General features: G+C 39.6%; 1 protein-coding gene across 1 annotated transcript in view; it reads left to right on the forward strand.

Moving 5' to 3' along the window:
• LIMCH1 (LIM and calponin homology domains 1) overlaps window positions 1-18,842 on the forward strand; it is a 330,288-nt gene that overhangs the window by 108,702 nt on the left and 202,744 nt on the right. The window contains exon 2 of the mRNA XM_047091336.1: window positions 18,661-18,731. Coding sequence (XP_046947292.1) covers window positions 18,661-18,731 — 71 coding nt within the window. The remainder of the gene's footprint in view (window positions 1-18,660; window positions 18,732-18,842) is intronic.

The following is an 18,842-nucleotide window of genomic DNA, read 5'->3' on the forward strand; positions in this document are numbered from 1 at the left end:
GTGCTATGTTATTCCCCACTGGAGAATGTCTGTGCACATTAGTCTGTTACTAATGTTTGAGCTCTGAGAAGCTCAAAGTGGAAAAAAAGCGGGTTTTTTTTTGTTTTTGTTTTTTTTTAAACACAGCGTTCCTCAAACTTACTTGACCATGGAGCCTTTTTTCCACATCACATCCCTTAACATCCTGTGGAATTAGGATACTGTGGGACACCGGGAAATGCTTCTGTTAAGTATTTCCTCTCTTGGGTAGGCCAAAGAGTAAATGTGAAGGCCAATCCCCATGAAATAATAATTTAATGCCCCTAAAGACATGATGTGAAGATCAAGTATTGTCTTGGCATTTTAATTCCACCCTGTGCCATAAAACGACAACTCAATACATTTTGGTGAGTAGGTCTTTGAAGGGCCATCCAGTACCAAGAGTGGGGAGAGGACACGTGTGGGCTCTTTGCTGTGTATTCTTTGAGATGTTGGGTCTGCTCCCTTGTCTTTCATCAGGTTTGTCATTGTGTGCAGTGGCATATACGGGTCCCATCACCGCCAACGTGTTGCATAATGGATGAGGCTAAAGAGACTGAGGCAGCAGGTGTTCTAGCAATTAAAAAAAGAAGAAGAAGAAGAAAGAACAGAGCTGTTGATTGTTGGAAATAGCATTCGTCCTCCTTCCTTCCTTCTACAGACAGCAGCTCTCTGTGTCCATCAGGGGCGAAATAGCACTGTTCGTTCTGATTGCCTCCCTAGCAGTGTGGGCAAAGCTTTTGTGTGATAGTTTCTGTTCTTAAGTTGGAGGTGGGATGTGTGTTTGTCCTCTGTAAGGGTGTTACATCCTGGTAAATATCCACAAATTTATTTAGTTAAAAATTTTGTCGCAGTATGCTAGAACGGATCTGGGAACAGCTACTAGCTTTGCTTATAATTCTTGGCTTTCCTATAAAAGGAGGAGCCGTGTCTTCAAATTTAGGACTAGAGAGCATGCAAACTTTCGAGGACCTGAGCTGTATCCCATATCTCAGAAACATTTACTTCAGGAGAACAAAAGTAAAGTTTTTATATGTGATTTCAAATGTTTGCAAAAGGCCTATTCTTTGGATTGTTGCTACTGCTCCAAGTTTCGGGAACTTAGTAGAGACCTTTGCTTTGCTTTCTATTGCTTCCCTAGTAGCCAGTAAATTGGAAGCAGCTATCTGAAGAGATAATAGGCTTGTATTGTCATAATAGTTGCGTGTTCTGTAAGATGTTGACTATTTACACAGAGGAGTACATGCAAGTTTAGAAGCATTTACATTTTTGTGCGGTCATATGCTTTGTTTTCAATTATTATTTGATAAATTCTCCAATATCACGGATATTTAGAAATTGTAATACATTTGAAATATTGTATTTAACTCTTAGCCTCATCGTGTCTATGTAATATGGATTGCAATTTTGCAGTGGTATTTCAGAGCCAGCTTCTATGGCTCAGGAGAGAAGACTGTGTGTATCTGCTCCTCTCTGTGTTCAGTGACATCAGGTTGAGTTTGAACTTGACAGCGGTGGGCATTTTTACACCACGGGGACTGGCAAGTGCCACACATCAGGGCTTCCCCCTCTACCCCCGTGAACCGATGGTTAAGCATTTAGCAGGACAGTATGGGTTCTAGGCCATCTCTGAGGACATCTCGATTATAAAAGGTTTTTAAAATATAATCAAGGACCTCTTAGAACATAGCACAAGTTCTAATAATAACAGAGTTACCCTTTAAACCTCTTCTCGTTTCTTCCTCTCCCCACTGTTTTGGTTCATGTTTTCCAAGATGACGTGTGGGCAGAAGTTCTCATTGTTGCTTTTGTTTCATTTTTGGTTGAACATGGCTCTCACCTGTTGAGTTTACAAAGAATAGTCTTCTTGTTTTTTTCTTGAATTTGCCTGTAGTAGTCCTGTGTTACCCTATTTTCTTTGTAACACCCTGAAGACAGGACTCCTTCCTTGTTGACGTGCACATTATTTGTGCAGGAAGAGGTAAGGAGAGCTAAATACACAGCCTGAGCAACGTTTGCTTCCCTGGATGCCAAGATGGCAGCTGCTTCCTCAGTCTGGGGCTGCCATTACACTGAGGTGTCATGAGGCCCCATGATGAATGACATTTTAGTGGGCTGGGATTACCACCTGCTGTCTTCATCACAAATCAGCCAAAAGAACAGATTTCCTGCCATAATACCTTATTTGTAAGTTTAAAGAACCAGAGGAAGATAGGGAAATATTTTGTTGCAGAAACGCCTAATGGTCTTAAATGAGGCATCTTGTCTTCCTTCCTTCTCATCCCCTCCATTCTCCATTAATGGATATTTATTTTTCATTCCATAGGGAGTCAAATTGTGTACAGGGTTATTTCAGTTTGGATTCTTTGGATATTTGTGATGATTCTTTACATACAGAGATAAAAATGCAGTGACATCACAGGTTGTTATTTTTTTATCCCCATGGTGGTGAGTGAATTGATAGTAAATGCGCAGACAGTTTGACATTCTTCTGGATTTGGGGGCTTATTTTCTTATGCCGTAGTTTAAGGAAAAGAAGGTGGCACAGGCAGTGAGAAGTCAGATCTTTAGGAATAGTTTACAACTGAACTGATAATAGGGGAAAATCACACGGATACAGATGTATTTAGGAAGCATAGCATGCTGTGTAGGAACATGGGTCAAGAGCCAGACCACCCAGCTTAGAGTCTGGACTCTGCCACCTACCAGCCATATGAAATTGGACAAATTACTTACTGGTCTTTACTTCAGTTTCTTCACCTGGATAACAAGGATAATAATAGTACTTATATCTGAGAGCCCCTTGAGCAATTTTATATAAACTCAGAAACACATCTGAGGGTAGAATGTATGAGTTTGGGTACAGACAGTGGCTTTTTTATGTATTTGGAAAACATGACTTTCCCCTCAGAAGAGTTGGTGTGGTTTGATAAAGAGAACCCAGGCTGGTTCTTACCCTCAACTTGTCTCCTCGGCTGGGCACCCTTGTCCAGGGCACAACCTGTGTAACCAGCCATGGGGAGATGAGGAGTACACGAGTCAGTTAGGGTTCAGTAAAAGATGCTGTTAAATTTCAAGGTGAGAGGGTAGGGTGGAAGAGGGTTCAGAAAGCCTATAGATTTGTGCAGGGCTGTCTTGGACTTAGAGAAGTGAAGTGATTTGCTAGAAGCTGTTGGTTATTGGCAGACCTGTGACTAGAACCCTGTTGTCTTGACTTTTGGCCGCCTACCAACGCTGAGTAGGTGTCACTAGACAACTGCGTGATTCAAACAAAAGTGCCATTGATATAAGATGGGAGTGAGGGGCGCTGTGGCCATTCCCAACACCAAGTGCCTGCCTAGAGCTGTTCACGTGGCAAATTTGCAGAAGATGATGTATCTTTTATTTTTCAAAGCTAAACAGTACTTTGGCTCCTTTGTCTGATATCCAAATAGTTTTTTAAAAATATACTATGCAGAGAGCATGTGTAGATCCCAGCCACCATTTTAACAGTGAACTTGAGGAATATTATTACATGGAGGTATGCTTCATTTGAGTGAAAAACCTTTGGAAAGTGGCACTTTCCCACTCCAAAATTCTCTAAGTAAAACCAAATGGAAAATGGCTTTAGTTACTAAACAGAGAAAAAAGAAATGAGGTTGAGTCATGATGGAGGTTGGCCTACGTATTCCCTTTTAAAATCTTTTAAATTGTAGGGACGCCTGGGTGGCTCAGTCAGTTAAGTGTCCGTTTCAGCTCAGGTCATGATCTCATGGTTTCGTGAGTTTGAGCCCCACTTTGGGCTCTGTGCTGACAGTGCAGAGCCTACTTGGGATTCTCTCTCTCTCTCTCTCTCTCTCTCTTTCTCTGCCCCTCCCCTGCTCACACTATCTCTGTCTCTCTCAAACAAATAAACAAAAAAATTAAAATATTTTAAATTGTAAAATGTAGCATAATTATAGAAAACCACATGACACAAACACAGAGCTCAGTTAATTATTGAAGATGAACAGTCTTGGAATCCCTGTGTCAAGAAGTAGATCCAAATCAAGGAGTAGAATTTTGCCATCTTGGAAGCCCTTCCTGGGCTCTCCCCAGTGAGATGGCTCTTGACATTTATCTCGGTCACTTTCTTACTTTTCTTCATAGTTGTGTTGCCCAAGCCATACAAACTTCTCAAAGGATAGGCTATTTGTGTGGTCATCCTATCTGTATAATGAGCATTTCATCATTTTGTAAAGTATAATTAACATACAATAGTATCTTAGTTTCAAGTGTGCAATGTATTGATTGGACATTTCTATACATTACTCACGATAGGCATGCTCATCATAAGTGTGCTCACCATTTGTCACAATACAGCATTATTACAGTATTATTTATTATATTCCTTATGCCGTGCTTTTCGCCTCTGTGACTTATTTATTTTATAACCACAAGTTTGTATCTCTTAATCCCTTTTATTTATTTCACCCATTTCCCCTACTCTGCTCCCCAACTGGATACCATCAGTTTGTTGTCTGTATTTAAGAGTCTGGGTTTTTCTTTTCTGTTTGTTTGTGGTTCATTTGTTTGGTTTTTTATATTTCACATGTAAGTGAAATCATATGGTATTTGTCTTTCTGTCTGACTTCTTTCACTTAGCATAATGCCCTCTAGGTCCATCCACGTTGTCTCAAATGGCAAGATCTCATTCTTTTTCACCATGTTTTATTTTCATTTAGTAATCTAATAACTTGTTTGGGTGAATTCTAGTAGTTTTCTAACTTAACTTAGATGTCTTTTTAAATGCCAAGTACTGGTGAAGTACAGCAGTTTTGTGGTTACTTTGGATTCTTAGCTAAAAAGTATTCATTTATTAGAATATCAAATGGTGAAATCAATCAGTTCTTCACACAGCTCTACAACTGTCACAGGACTGTGTGTACTTGGCAGGGCCTCTGGTTCTAGTTCTCCTCCCCAAATCAGGAAGCCAAGGGGCTTGACCTCTCTTTCCTTCCCATCCTCAGTGCTCACGTCATTGATTTGACGGCTGGCAAGCGCCATTTCTGTGTAGTGAGCCGGTGAGGGAGTGGGTTGAATATAAATGAAATGACCAATAGTGAACTGGTAAGTGACTGTCATCATTGTAGAGATAAGAGAAAGTGCTCCAGGGAAATGAATGAGTGAATGAATGAATGGAGGAAGCACTGGTCAGGTTGTTGACCTGAGTACTCTGTGGGCACTGCTTAATGACTTTCAGTCCTAGTCCCAGACAACATTTTGTTACGAATATTTTTGAAACATTTGAAAGAAGGAAAAGAAGGAAGGAAGGAAGGAAGGAAGGAAGGAAGGAAGGAAGGAAGGAAGGGAGGGGGAGGGAGGGAAGAAGATAGAGAGGTTCAAAGAAACCCATGTAACTACACCTAGTTTCAATGATTGCAAACATATTCTGTATTACCTCTTATACACACATACACACATACTTTCACACATACCCCAACTATTTTTTCAACCATTTCAAAATGAATTGCAGGCATCAACGTTCTTTCCCTCTAAATACTTTAGTGTGTGTCTCCAAAGTGTAATGACATTCTCCTCCATAACCAGGCCACTGTCAGTCTTAATAAAGTGGAGTAATGCCCTAGTATTATCAGGTCACCGGTATGTATTCAGATTTCCCTGTTTGTTGTACCCAAAATGTCTTCTATAAAGTTTCTTTTAAACTAGGATTCCCTTTGGGGCACCTGGGTGGCTCAGTTGGTTGGGCGTCTGACTTCAGCTTAGGTCATGATCTCGCCATCTGTGTGTTTGAGCTCCGCGTCAGGCTCTGTGCTGACATCTCAGAGCCTGGAACCTGCTTCGGATTCTGCGACTCCCTCTCTTTCTGCCCCTCCCCTGCTTGTGCATGCTCTCTCTCTCTCTCTCTCTCTCTCTCTTTGTCTCTCTCTCTCTCTGTCTCTCAAAAATGAATGAACATTAAAAATAATAAACTAGGATTTCCTTAAAGAGCAAATAATGCAGTTGGTTGTACCTTAAGTCTCTTATTTTATAATAGCAACCCTCCCCTTTCTTCATGATATTGGCTTTTTGAAGGTCAAATTTCTTATAAAATTATCATATTCTGGATTTGCACAATTGTTTTCTCATGGTGTCATTTAATCCAAACCATGTGTATAGGAAGTTAGCACATTGACTTCCCTGTGTGATTTTGTACCCAGCACCTACAAACCCAGATCCATCTACCAATGAATGGCTGGTCTGCCCCAGCGATACTCACTTTCTCCTGAGTACTGTTTCTGAACAAAAACTGCAACCACTTGATTTAGACACTTAAATTGTGGGTTTCTTTCCTCCTTAGATATAAAGCTTGGAGAAAAAAAGTAATAGAACTTCTGATCAGAATTAAATATCCTACTAGATGGTTTTCACTTATGATTTGTAACAGGCTCCTGCAACTGTCTTTTAAAGACAAGAGAGCTGGGACGCCTGGGTGGCTCAGTCGGTTGAGTGTCCGACTTCGGCTCAGGTCATGATCTCACAGTCTGTGAGTTCGAGCCCCGCATTGGGCTGTGTGCTGATGGCTCAGAGCCTGGAGCCCGCTTCCGATTCTGTGTCTCCCTCTCTCTCTGCCCCTCCCCTGCTCATGCTCTGTCTCTCTCTGTCTCAAAAATAAATTAAAAAAACATTAAGAAAAAAATTAAAAAAAAAAAAAGGAAAAAAGAAAAAAAAAAAGACGAGAGCAGGTCTGAGAAATTAAGCCATTTGTCCAGTGTCACATAACTCCTGAGTGTCAGACCTGAAATTTGGACCCAGCTTCGCCTAATTCAGAGGTTTTGTACTTCACTGTGCTGAGCACTAGATGACAGTTACATACACTGATTTACCAAAATTAGCCTAGAACTGAAGTATTTATTTAAGGAACTAAACATGATAGCCAGGTAAAAATAACACCATGGCTGAAGCATGCCTCTGCCCTTTGAAATGGAGACAACACACATAGCCCAGAAGCCCTCCACTAGCCATTTTCTCTCTGGACTCTTCTTCCTCTTTGCTCTCAAATCAGTCACTAACACTTTCTGTTGTGTTAAAGCTCACTTTGAGTGTTGTTTTCCTTTGCAGCTTCTGTTCTGTGTCTTTGTAAGGCAAGAACAACTTGAGGATGTGCAAACACAGTTACTGCTAAACCTACTCACATGTTCCCGGACTGACCCATTTTCTGTGTCTAAAGCATACAATGGCTAGATCAGAGGATTTAATGCTCCCAGGGTGCTTTTGAGCATTGCCTGTATTCTTAATTATGTCTTTTTTGTAGTGGAGTCTGTCAATCTGTGGCTATAAACAGCGCCTTCTGGTTTTCTGATGACATGATGAAAATATAAATGGATTCTGCAGATTGCATTTTATTATCCTCAGTATTAAGCACTCAGATCTAGTGCTGGAGAGGATCATGGTCTGATAATGTTGATTAAATAATCTCAGGCCTGGACTTCTGTGCTGTTTCTTTGCCAACTCAAACTGAATGGATATAAGAAGCTATTGTTATTAAAGAGAGTATGGCAGTGTATGTGTCACAAGAAGTGCCTTCAGAAGGCAGTGTGGCGAGGCAGTGAAACCCTGGCCTGGGTGAAGGAAGGCCTGATTCTAGTCTCATCCTTGCTGATAGCTAGCTGTATGATCTTGAGCAAGTCACTTAATTTGCAGGATGTTACTTTTCTTAAACGTAAAGTGAAGGGGTTGTGTATATGACTTGGACTTATTCTGGGTAATGAGAAGGGACACAGGATGGATCTATAGAAAGATTCCTGGGTGCTGCATGGGAGGCGGTTTGCAGAAGGGCCACCGTGGGAGCAGAGAGACCCCGGCAGTGGCTGCTGTTGTTATCTTGAGGAGACGCAGTGGAGGCTTGGGCTGGTGTAGAGACGAGGGGAGAGAGCAGGCATAAAGTACATTTGGAGGGAGAAGCATTGCCCTTCTTGATGGTTTAAATGCATCTCTGTGTTCTTAGGGATGGGAGATGGTGGTGCCTTCCCTTGATATGGAAGAGACCAGGAGTAGAACAGGTTGGACCAGGGGACACACATCACAAATTTTCTTTTGATCTTGTTCGTTAGGTACCCAAGTGGAGAAGTCAAGTAAGAAATTGGATGATTTCATTTTGACTTCAAGGGGGAAGGGTCAGTACCACCTAGGAAAGTGTGTGAGTTAGGGTATGCCAGATATTTAAAGGGGGGATATTTAAACTCATAACAATTTATGAGTTATTGTGTGTGACGTATTTAAAGGCATGGGGGCTACCCAGGGAAGGGAATGTGTGGCTAGAGAGAGAGAAAAAGGCAGCGTGAAGAAAGGAGAAAAAGAACCATGTTGTACAGGTAGGAGATGAATGAGGTACATGTATGTAAGGCCACAGTGAAGGGGTATTTACTGAAATGCTTACTTTCTACTGAGGTAGAAAGAAAAGCAGGAGTGTCTGGTTGTGGAAAAGCCTAGAACATGCAAGTGATCCAAACAGGGGTGAGTGGTCGACTGTCATGGTGCTGGGGCCTTGATGCACATCAGCAGAGCAAATGTCTCAGTGGATCAGACAGTATGGTAATACTAGAATTTAAGAAGAGAACCAGTAAACTATGGCATCAATTAATATCATGGAGGAAAGACCTGTAAAGAGTATTGGAAAAAGAGAAGTCAATAATGCGATCTAATTCCAGTATTTGTTGCCAATACTAACAATGAGATTGACCAAACTCTTGCTGTGGGTCAGGTACTGTGGGAAGGGTTTGACATACACTAATTCATTTACTCTTCCTGAAAACCTTTGGAGTAGGTATAAGTATCATTTCATAAGTAGGAGAGCTGAGGATTAAAAGAAGTTCATTAATCTACTTATGATTTAGCTTGTGCTTGTGGAGCTCAGGGTCAGACTCATGAGTCTCAACTCAACCCTCTAAGAATTTTCGGTGAATTAAACGTGGACAGCTTGTAGGCACCTGAGCTATGATGATAGGGGCAATGGGTACTGGATACTCGTACAGGGAGTTTGGACTGTGAAAAACAGGATAGTTGATAGGGCTAGATTGAATTAGCATTCTTAGGAGAAGAGGGAACTCATTCAACCAGCAGGGAGGTAAAGAATGCTGTGGACCAAGGGGTAAGGTAAGCACCTGGGGAAGGGGAGGGATGGCATCCAGAGCCTTGATAGAGGAAAGAGAAGGTATATTTCTTCCTTTTGAGGAAAGGATGAAAAGGTAGGTGTAGGTACTGTATATAAAGGGATGTGTGGGAGGCTGGAAGCAGTGGTCCTAAAGGAGGTCTGGCCAGATGGTTTCCATCGCACTGTGATTCCAAAAGCAAAGCCATTCTATATTAAATGGGGGTGGTAGAATCTGCAAGGAAGTAATTGAGAGCAACAAGCAAAATGTCATTTTGAGACTATCTCTTTGGGAATGGAGAATTAGTGGGAAATGGGGAGAATGATTGCCAAAGAACCACACCCTTGCCTTCATCTTCTTTTGTTTCAGGGGTATCTCTTTTGTTTCAGGATCGAGTACAACCCATAATTGTAACACGTAGATCCTTTACTGTCTGGGCCATGCTCACTCTGGCACGTCATGTTCTACCACCCCGCCCCTCCCCACCTGCCTCCCTCCTGTGGTCAGCCCTTAGAACTTTTCCTCTTTGCTCAGAGAAACCCATACAAGTCTTTGTGTCTGCCTGGAGTGTCCCACTTCATCTTCATACTTTGGAGAATCCCTCTTATCCTTCAGGACCAACTCAAATGTCAGCTCCTCAAAGGTTTTCCTTGACTGTCTTAGGCAGAGAGAGTTCATTCCTTTGCTCAGAGACTGCACAGAATTGTGCTTAGGAACATGAACTCTGCAGTCACACTACCAGGGTTTGATCCTGGCTCTCCTATTTAGTAGATTTGTGTCCTTGGGCAACTTACTTAACCTCTCTGTGTCTAGGTTTCCTTGACTTTAAAATGGTAATAGTCCTAGGATCCACCTTACTGGGTTGTTATGAGGATTACATAAAATAATATTTGGCGAGCATCTAGAACAGAGAGGTAGTTAGTATGTGAAGGTGAACTGTTATCCTTCAACCATTCCTTTAGTTGTGCAATTTGTGTTAATTGCTTCCTCTCTGGTCTTGCAGAGCTGTGTCCATATTTCTCTTCCAACACCTACTATACTGTTTGATCTTTCCCCTTGGATTGTGGACTCTTACTGGGTAGGGTAGAGAGCTTGTTATTTTGGTTTCACACACACACCTATTACTGAAATAGGTATTCAGTAGATGATTGATTGGTTGGCTGCTAATTCTGGTTCAGAGGAATATGACTTATGATTGTTTATGAAGAGTTCCCATAGAAACTTGGTTTGATTTTTCTAGCAACCCCACAAAGGAGACGGAAATAGCAGCGGATTTGTTTCTCAGTAAATGTGAAAAATACGAGCAGTTCTGTACTGTTTTATTTTGCAATTTAAGTGTGAAAATATGCAGAAATGTCCTTTTTTATTAAGTAAGTCAAATATGATCAGAAGACAAGGGAGCATAATAAGCCACAGATAATCTTCTTTGGTGAATTTTAAAGAGGTATTATTTTTCATTTACTGTTTATAGTAGGAAATCACTACCTTCTGAAAGCATACCTTTTTTTATTATTATTATTTCAACAAATATTTATTGAGTACCTACTGTGAGCCAAGTACTTTTCTAGGCACAGAGTATGCAAAAGTGAAGAGAACAAAGAAAATTTCCCATTCTCACCTGACTGGGTGGAGCTGGACAATAAACAAAATAATAATGTAATATCAAATGTACCTGTTTTTGTACAGCAATTTAGAGAAAATATCCATGGTTTTCAAAAGTTAAGTCAATCTATATTAAATTCTGTATTTTCTTCAATTGCTTGAATCCAGGGACCATTATTTGTCAGCCAATAGAATCTCCTCTTAAGATCATTATAATAGGGTTTCCAACATTTATTTAAAATCTTCTTCATTGGGGCACCTAGGTGGCTCAGTCGGTTGAGCATCAGACTTCGGCTTTAGGTCATGATCTCATGGTTTGTGAGTTCGAGCCCCGCATTGGCTTGCTGCTCTCAGCACAGAGCCCACTTTGGATCTGTCCCCTGTCTCTCTGCCTCTCCCCTGCTCGTGCTCTCTCTTTCTCAAAAATAAATAAAAAAACATTAAAGAATATTAAAATCCTCTTCAGGCTTACAGTTTATTGGTGGACTTCAGTTTACCCACCAGATTGCATTTAAAAAAAAAACCCTGAAGATTATGAAAACATTTCTGAAATACAGTTTGTATAAATGGTAATGATCAGGCTGGGAGACTGATTCTTGGCAATCTTTGGCTATTCGTGGCAATTAATAACAGTGGTAACAAAGTCATTAGCAAAGTGTAGCATTTTGATATATAACGTGTTACATTATAAACACATCATAAAAATATCACCATAAAGTTCTGTGGATTTTTATTAGACTATTTTTTTAAATCCTCCATATTTCAGTTATTTGAATGGTTTAGAGTAGTGCCATTGACATGAACAGACTCAGAAACATAATTACCTTTTAGATCAATGAGAGGGAAATCAAATACAGATGAGCTTACTTAATAATTATGTGCATATAGTGAAGGAAACAATCAGCAAAACTAAAAGGCAACCGACAGAATGGGAGAAGATATTTGCAAATGACATATCAGATAAAGGGTTAGAATCCAAAAATCTATAAATAACTTCTCAAACTCAACACCCAAAAAACAAATAATCCAGTGAAGGAATGTGCAAAAGACATGAATAGACACTTCTCCAACGAAGACATCTAGGTGGTTAACTGACACTTGAAAAAATGGTCAACATCACTCATCATCAGGGAAATACAAATCAAAACCACAATGAGATACCACCTTACACCTGTCAGAATGGCTGACATTAACAACCCAGGCAACAACACATGTTGGCGAGGATGTGGAGAAAGAGGATCTCTTTTGCATTGTTGGTGGCAATGCAAGCTGGTGCGGCCACTCTGGAAAACAGTATGGAGGTTCCTCAAAAAATTAAAAATGTAACTACCCTATGACCCAGCAATTTCACTACTATGCATCTATCCACGACATACAGGTGTGCTGTTTCGAAGGGACACATGCACCCCCATGTTTATAGCAGCACTATAAACAATAGCCAAAGTATGGAAAGAGCCCAAATGTCCATCGATGGATGAGTGGATAAAGAAGATGTGGTGTACATATATACAATGGAGTATTACTCGGCAATCAAAAAGAATGAAATCTTGCCATTTGCAACTACGTGGATGGAACTGGAGAGTATGATGCTAAGTGAAATTAGTCAGAGAAAGACAAAAATCATATGACTTCACTCAGATGAGGACCTTAAGAGACAAAACAGATGCACATAAGGGAAGGGAAATAAAAATAATATAAAAACAGGAAGGGGGACAAAACAGAAGAGACTCATAAATATGGAGAACAAACAGAGGGTACTGGAGGGGTTGTGGGAGGGGGGATGGGCTAAGTGGGTAAGGGGCACTAAGGAATCTACTCCTGAAATCATTGTTGCACTATATGCTAACTAATTTGGGTGTAAATTTAAAAAATAAAAAATAAAATTCAAAAAAGAACTAAATATAATTGGAAAAAAATTAAATTAAAAACATAATTACGTGCATAAAATAGTGTGATGACACATTGTGATGTCCTCTTGCTTCTGCTTTTGGTTAATTGCTAAGATAGATGAAAGTGCTCCTTTTCCTTTAAAACAATCAATGTTCCGGTAAGTTATCCATTCATTGAGTATTTTAATCTGACACTTATAGCATGTCCCTCCATTGCTGTAAATAGCAAATCTTTTGCTTAGTAATGAAAGCGAATTAACCCTGAACCATAAAGCAGGAAAGAAATCTGTTATTTCTTGAAAGAAAGAAATTTCTAGAATTTCTTTCTTTCTGTTATTTCTAGAAAGAAATCTGTGCTTTCCCGAAACGCACAGAGGACGTAGATGCGGATATAACTGCCACCATAAGTGCTTCTGAGGATCTCTTTGAATGGGGAGATGTTCATTATGGCCACCCTTGACGTCATGGTGGTGTCTAGGGTTTGGCCCATGTGCTCCTATCAGTTTTTTGTTGCTGTTGCTTGTTTGCTTGTTTTTCTGGTGAATACCTTCAGGGAACTGAAGGAACTTTGGCTTTTACTATGAGTGAGATGAGGAGGTATTGAGGGGTTTTAAGTGGAGTAGTGACATGATCCAACTTTATGGGATTCCTCTGGCTGCTCTATTGAGAATAGATGGAAGGGAGGCAAGGTAGAAGCACTGAAGCCAGGTAAGGGACTTATCCAGGTATAAGATGATGGTGGCTTGGAGTAGGTGGTAGCATGGAAGCAGTGAGAAGTGGTTGGATTCGCGATAAGTTTTGAAGGGAAAATCAACAGAATTTGTTGGTGGGTGTGACTGGTATGAAAGGTAAGGGTCAGCTGAACCCTTGTGCTAAGCTGAACAACTGCAAGGATGAAGCTGCAAAATTGATCAGATGGGTGAGGATCAGCAGCGAGGGGAGAGCAGGATTTAGGGGAAATGATAAAGTGCTCTTGACATTTCAAGTTGCTCTTCCACTGCTAGCCCTGGGATGCTCCTGAACCTGGATTCTCTCACCACCCACTCCATGTCCCAGGTCCCCATTTCAGGTTCTCTTTGAGAACTTTACTAGATCTTCCCATCCTGCTCTGTGTCGTTGGAAAATCATAAGGAGCTCATGGCTTGGCCAGCACCTTGTCTGAGAGGTTATTGAGAGTCCTTAGTCAGTTGGAATCCAGGTGGGAAGGTTAGTGAAGAGTTTGGGTGGTTATTGTTCCCTTACCTTGCTCACAGATTGTTGGTAATGGTGGTTGAATCTTGGCAGCCATATTGTTTTTTATAGCAATGGCTTATGCTGTCATTAAGGGAATAGTAATTAGTCTTTAGAGTTAAAATAAATGTGTGGCATTGTAAACCCATGATAAAGATGTTGCTGAGAGGCGTTGTTGAGACAGTTCATTCAAAATCCTGATTCCAGTTGAAGGCCCTCCTTTTCTGATTCTGAACTGTTGGCTTACTTTTGTATACTAGTTCAGGGCTTTGTAAATTTTACTTTGCATGTGAATCATGGGGATCTTTTTTGGATGCGGTTCTGATTAAGTAGGTCTTATAGGAATGGGAGGACTGATAGTCTGTATTTCTAACGTTAATTCCAGGTAAAGATGCTGTTGTTACTAGTCTAAGAACCTGACTCTTCAGTGGCATGGTCCTTGTTGAATTTCTGGGGTCTATTCCACTGATGACCCTCCCAACAAAGATCTAGACACCTCTATACTAAATAACGTGGCCCTGGAAGAAAGGGAGACATTAAAGTCAGTGGAGAGCAGTGAGAAGGTTATGCTGGGACCTGTAGACGCAGGAGCAAGGAAGGAAGCAAAAGAATAGAGGCAGAAATGATCACCTTCCTCCAAATGCATGGCGTTTGTTCCCATCTCCAGAATTGGCAGTCTAGGAAATTGAATTTAATCAGACTACATCTTGGAGGATGTGGATTAGCAGGCTGACTTGGGACTGTGAAACATATCTACTTGCAATATTTCACTGACTACATGTCATATACAATATAATTTTAAATAGCACATGGGCACTTTAGGTGGTCCATGGACCACCAATATTTTCTTATAATCTTAATGGTCCTGTTACTGTCTATTTATGGTATGAATTTAGATATCTGCTCTCCTCTGCAGTCTGTGAGCCTTCTGCATGCAGTGACCATGTCTCATTTGTATTTCTATCTCTAGGCCCTGCCCATCATTATGGCTCAATAAATGGAAAGGGGCTGGGTTATCTTGGCCAGAGATTCTGTAATAGATGTAGGTAAATTCTCTTGGGTTTCATTGTTAGTTAGCACCATTTGTGCTAGAACATAATAATTTTAACAAAAATGTAAAGACCTGGGGGAAAATGTTTTCAAAATTTTCTAATGACTTCTTGGTGAATAGGGGTCAGTTTTATAGATATTAGTGGTGTTTTGAGAATATAAATTAGGATTCAGGAAGAAAATGCTAAACTGTTTAAAGTCTGTGTTTAAAATCTTAGCTTTGTAAAGGACGTCTTTCCTATTTATTTACAAACTGTAAATACAAAATACTTTTTATACATTTTCTCACCATCCCTTAAATAAGAATGAGAAGATATTAACAAAGGACTTCCTGCTTCCTTCTTTCCTTCCTTCCTTTCTCCCTTCCTTCCTTCCTTCCTTCCTTCCTTCCTTCCTTCCTTCCTTCCTTTCTTCTTTCCTCTTTCCTTCAGGCATACATTTTATTGACTTGTGATTTGCCTTTCTAGTGGGATTGGCAATGAGGATGTTTAATAATACAATTTGAACTATGGTTTACAAGGAAAAGTTGGGATCACTTAGTTTCCTTAGACTGCTCTTTAAAATACAAACAACGGGGGCACCTGGGTGGCTCAGTGGGCTAAGTATCTGACTTCAGCTCAGGTCATGATCTGCAGTTTGTGGGTTCGAGCCCCGCCCTGGACTCTGTGCTGACAGCTCGGAGCCTGGAGCCTGCTTTGGATTCTGTGTCTCCCTGTGTCTTTGCCCCTCCCCTGCTTGAGCTCTGTCTCTCTCTGTTTCTCTCTCAAAAATAAGTAAATATTAAAAAAATTAAAAACAGACATCAAACAGCGTTCGATTTTCTGATGATTAGTAGTGTGTATTAATTGTACAACGTTTTAGGAAAATAGGGAAAATTTAAAGAAGAAAATAAAAATCACACCTGCTTTCCACCATGAAGGGGTAACATGTTGGCATATTGTGTGTGTGTGTGTGTGTGTGTGTGTGTGTGTGTGTGTGTGTATCTGCCTATTTTGTAATAATATTCTTGTCTGGTTTTGGAATCAGGTAATGCTGGTCTCATAGAATGAATTGAGAAGTATGCTTTCCTCTTCAGTTGCTTGGAATAGCTTGTGTAGAATTGCATTATTTTTTTCTTATATAGTTGTTGTAATTTACCAGGTAAACCTTCTGAGCCTGACATTTTCTTTTGGGGAAGTTACCTATTTCTTTGTTGAATGAACTTGGTTGATTGTGTCAAGAAATTTCTCTAGTTCATCTAAGTTGGTGAATGTATTAGTATAAATTTATTTGTAATGTTCCCTCTTAATTTTTTTAATTAAAAAATTGTTTTTACATTTATTTATTTTTGAGAGACAGAGAGAGACAGAGCTCAAGTGGGGGAGGGGAAGAGAGAGAAGGAGACACAGAATTCGAAACAGGCTCCAGGCTCCAAGCTGTCAGCACAGAGCCCAGTGCGGGGCTCAAACCCACAAACTGTGAGATCATGACCTGAGCTGAAGTCGGACGCCCAACCGACTAAGCCACCCAGGCACCCCCATTATTCTTTTAATGTCTATAAAATATGTAATGATATCATCTGTCATTCCTGTTGTTGGTAAGTTGTGTCTTTCTGTTTTGGCTAAAAACCAAAGTTTGTCGATTTTATTAGCCAAAGATGTATCAATCTGGCTAAAGTTTTCTCAATTTTATTGGTCTCAAGTAAGTAACTTTTCATTTCATTGATTTTTTTCTGTATTGCTTTTTGGTTTTCTGTTTGATTGATTTCAACTGATATAGTTTTTTTTCCTTTTTTTTCCTACTAAATTTGGGCTTAATTTGCTTAAGGTAGAAGCAGAATTTATTGATTTGAGATTTTTTTTTCTGATATAGGTGTTTTGTGCTATACATTTCCCCAAAATACTGCTTTAGTGTCTTTGTCACATTCTTCCACTACAAAATATATTCTAATTTCTTTTTATTTCTTCTTTGATCAATAGGTTTAACATTGTGTCACTTAGTTTAAAATTATTTGGGGATTTTTTTCCTAAGGTATTTCTGTTACTAATTTCAAATTTAATTCCACTGTGGCCAGATGACATGCTTTTTTATGAATTGAATTCTTTTAAGTTTGTGGAGACTTGTTTACAGACCCAGAAATTGGTCTATCTCAATACATGTTCACTGTGAACTTAGGAAAAAAAATATGTATTCTGCTACTGTAGGGTGAAGTATTGTTGAAATGTCAATTAAGTCAATTTGGTTGACAGTGTTGTTCAAGTCTTCTATATCCTTATTGATTTTTTGTCTACTGTTCTATCAGTTATGAAAGAGATAACATACTTCTGGCTCTAGTTGTGAATTTGTCTATTTCTCTTCACAGACTTTTTTTGGTTTATGTATTTTGAAGTTTTTATTAAATGTAAAAATGTTTAGGATTTTTATGTCTTCCTGATGAGCTAAACCTTGTGTCGTTATGAAATGACTTTCTCTGTCCTTGGTATTATTATTTTTTCTAAAATTTTCTTTGATATTAATATCCAGCTTTTTAAAATTAGCATTAGCATGTTATTATCTTTTTCTATTCTTCTATCTTTAACCTACTTCTCTCTTTATCTTTAAAGTGCATTTCTCCTAGGCACCACATAGTTCAGTTTTACTTTTTATTTCCAATATGACAATGTCTGTCTTTTAATCGGGGATATTTAGTCCATTTATATTTAATGTACTTATTGATATGGTTAGGTTTAAGTTTATTGTGTTGTTATTTACTTTTTATTCCATATGTTCTGTATTCTCTTTTCCTCTTTTTCTGTCTTTTTTCATTGTTAAGAGTATTTTTTATGATTCTGTTTTATTTCCTTTTTAAGCTTATTAACTGTAACTTTTTATTTTGCTGTTTTAAAGGTTGCTTTAGGGCTTTTAGTATACATATTTACCTGGCATATTCTAGATAGTCAATATATACTTATTGAATGAACAAATGATTGCCCTACGTGCCTAGGGCAAAGGGCTGCTGAGAGCCAGAGGTATCAAGAATGGTCATCAGTCCTGTGTTGTTAGTCATTCCTTTCCAGCTTTTATTTTCCTCTTTCACACCAAGTTAGTATGGATATTGGCTTTAATATTCCTGTCTTGATGTTTGTCTCTTGAGGATAGGTGTCTGTATCTTCCCCACTACTCCCCCCTTCCCAATAATATTTTAAATTTTTTTTTTTTTTCAACGTTTATTTTATTTTTGGGACAGAGAGAGACAGAGCATGAATGGGGGAGGGGCAGAGAGAGAGGGAGACACAGAATCGGAAACAGGCTCCAGGCTCTGAGCCATCAGCCCAGAGCCCGACGCGGGGCTCGAACTCACGGACCGCGAGATCGTGACCTGGCTGAAGTCGGACGCTTAACCGACTGCGCCACCCAGGCGCCCCCCCAATAATATTTTAACAAACAGATGTTTTATCCTTAGGTGGTGCTTTCTGCAGGCTTTTTTGAAAGTGTGTGGATTGAGGCTGTGGCCTTGACTTATCATGGCCAAACCCTAAAAGTAACACCCTTATCAGGAAGAACAGACAATTTAAGGAATTGGGTAGGAAAAAGCTTCAAAATAATGGTCTACATTTAGGATTAGCTGATCTCAGCAAACTACACATAGAAAAGAAATTCAGACCTAACAGATTTTCTCCATTCTTGGAATGCCACCAGTTATTTCAAGCCTCTTAAATATTAAAAAAAAAAATCATTGAAATTCTTGATTAAAAAAGAAAAATTTATGCTCTCTCTCTCTCCCTCTCTCTTTTTTTTTCCAGCAAGTAACCGGCAGAAGTTTTGGTGATAAAGATTTTCGGACAGGGTTAGAAAATGGAATCCTTCTCTGCGAGTAAGTATAGCCTATTGTTCAATTGGTTTTGCTCAAGAAGAATCATCAATACTGTTCAGTTCATCTGTAAAGCTTCGTATTTTGTTTTGCATTTTATTCATAGTTTGATTC

The sequence above is a fragment of the Lynx rufus genome, unplaced genomic scaffold, assembly GCF_022079265.1.
Source record: "Lynx rufus isolate CCGP_SWC_20201006 ecotype Redwood Valley unplaced genomic scaffold, mLynRuf1.p SCAF_3, whole genome shotgun sequence".
Taxonomy (NCBI): Eukaryota; Metazoa; Chordata; class Mammalia; order Carnivora; family Felidae; genus Lynx; species Lynx rufus.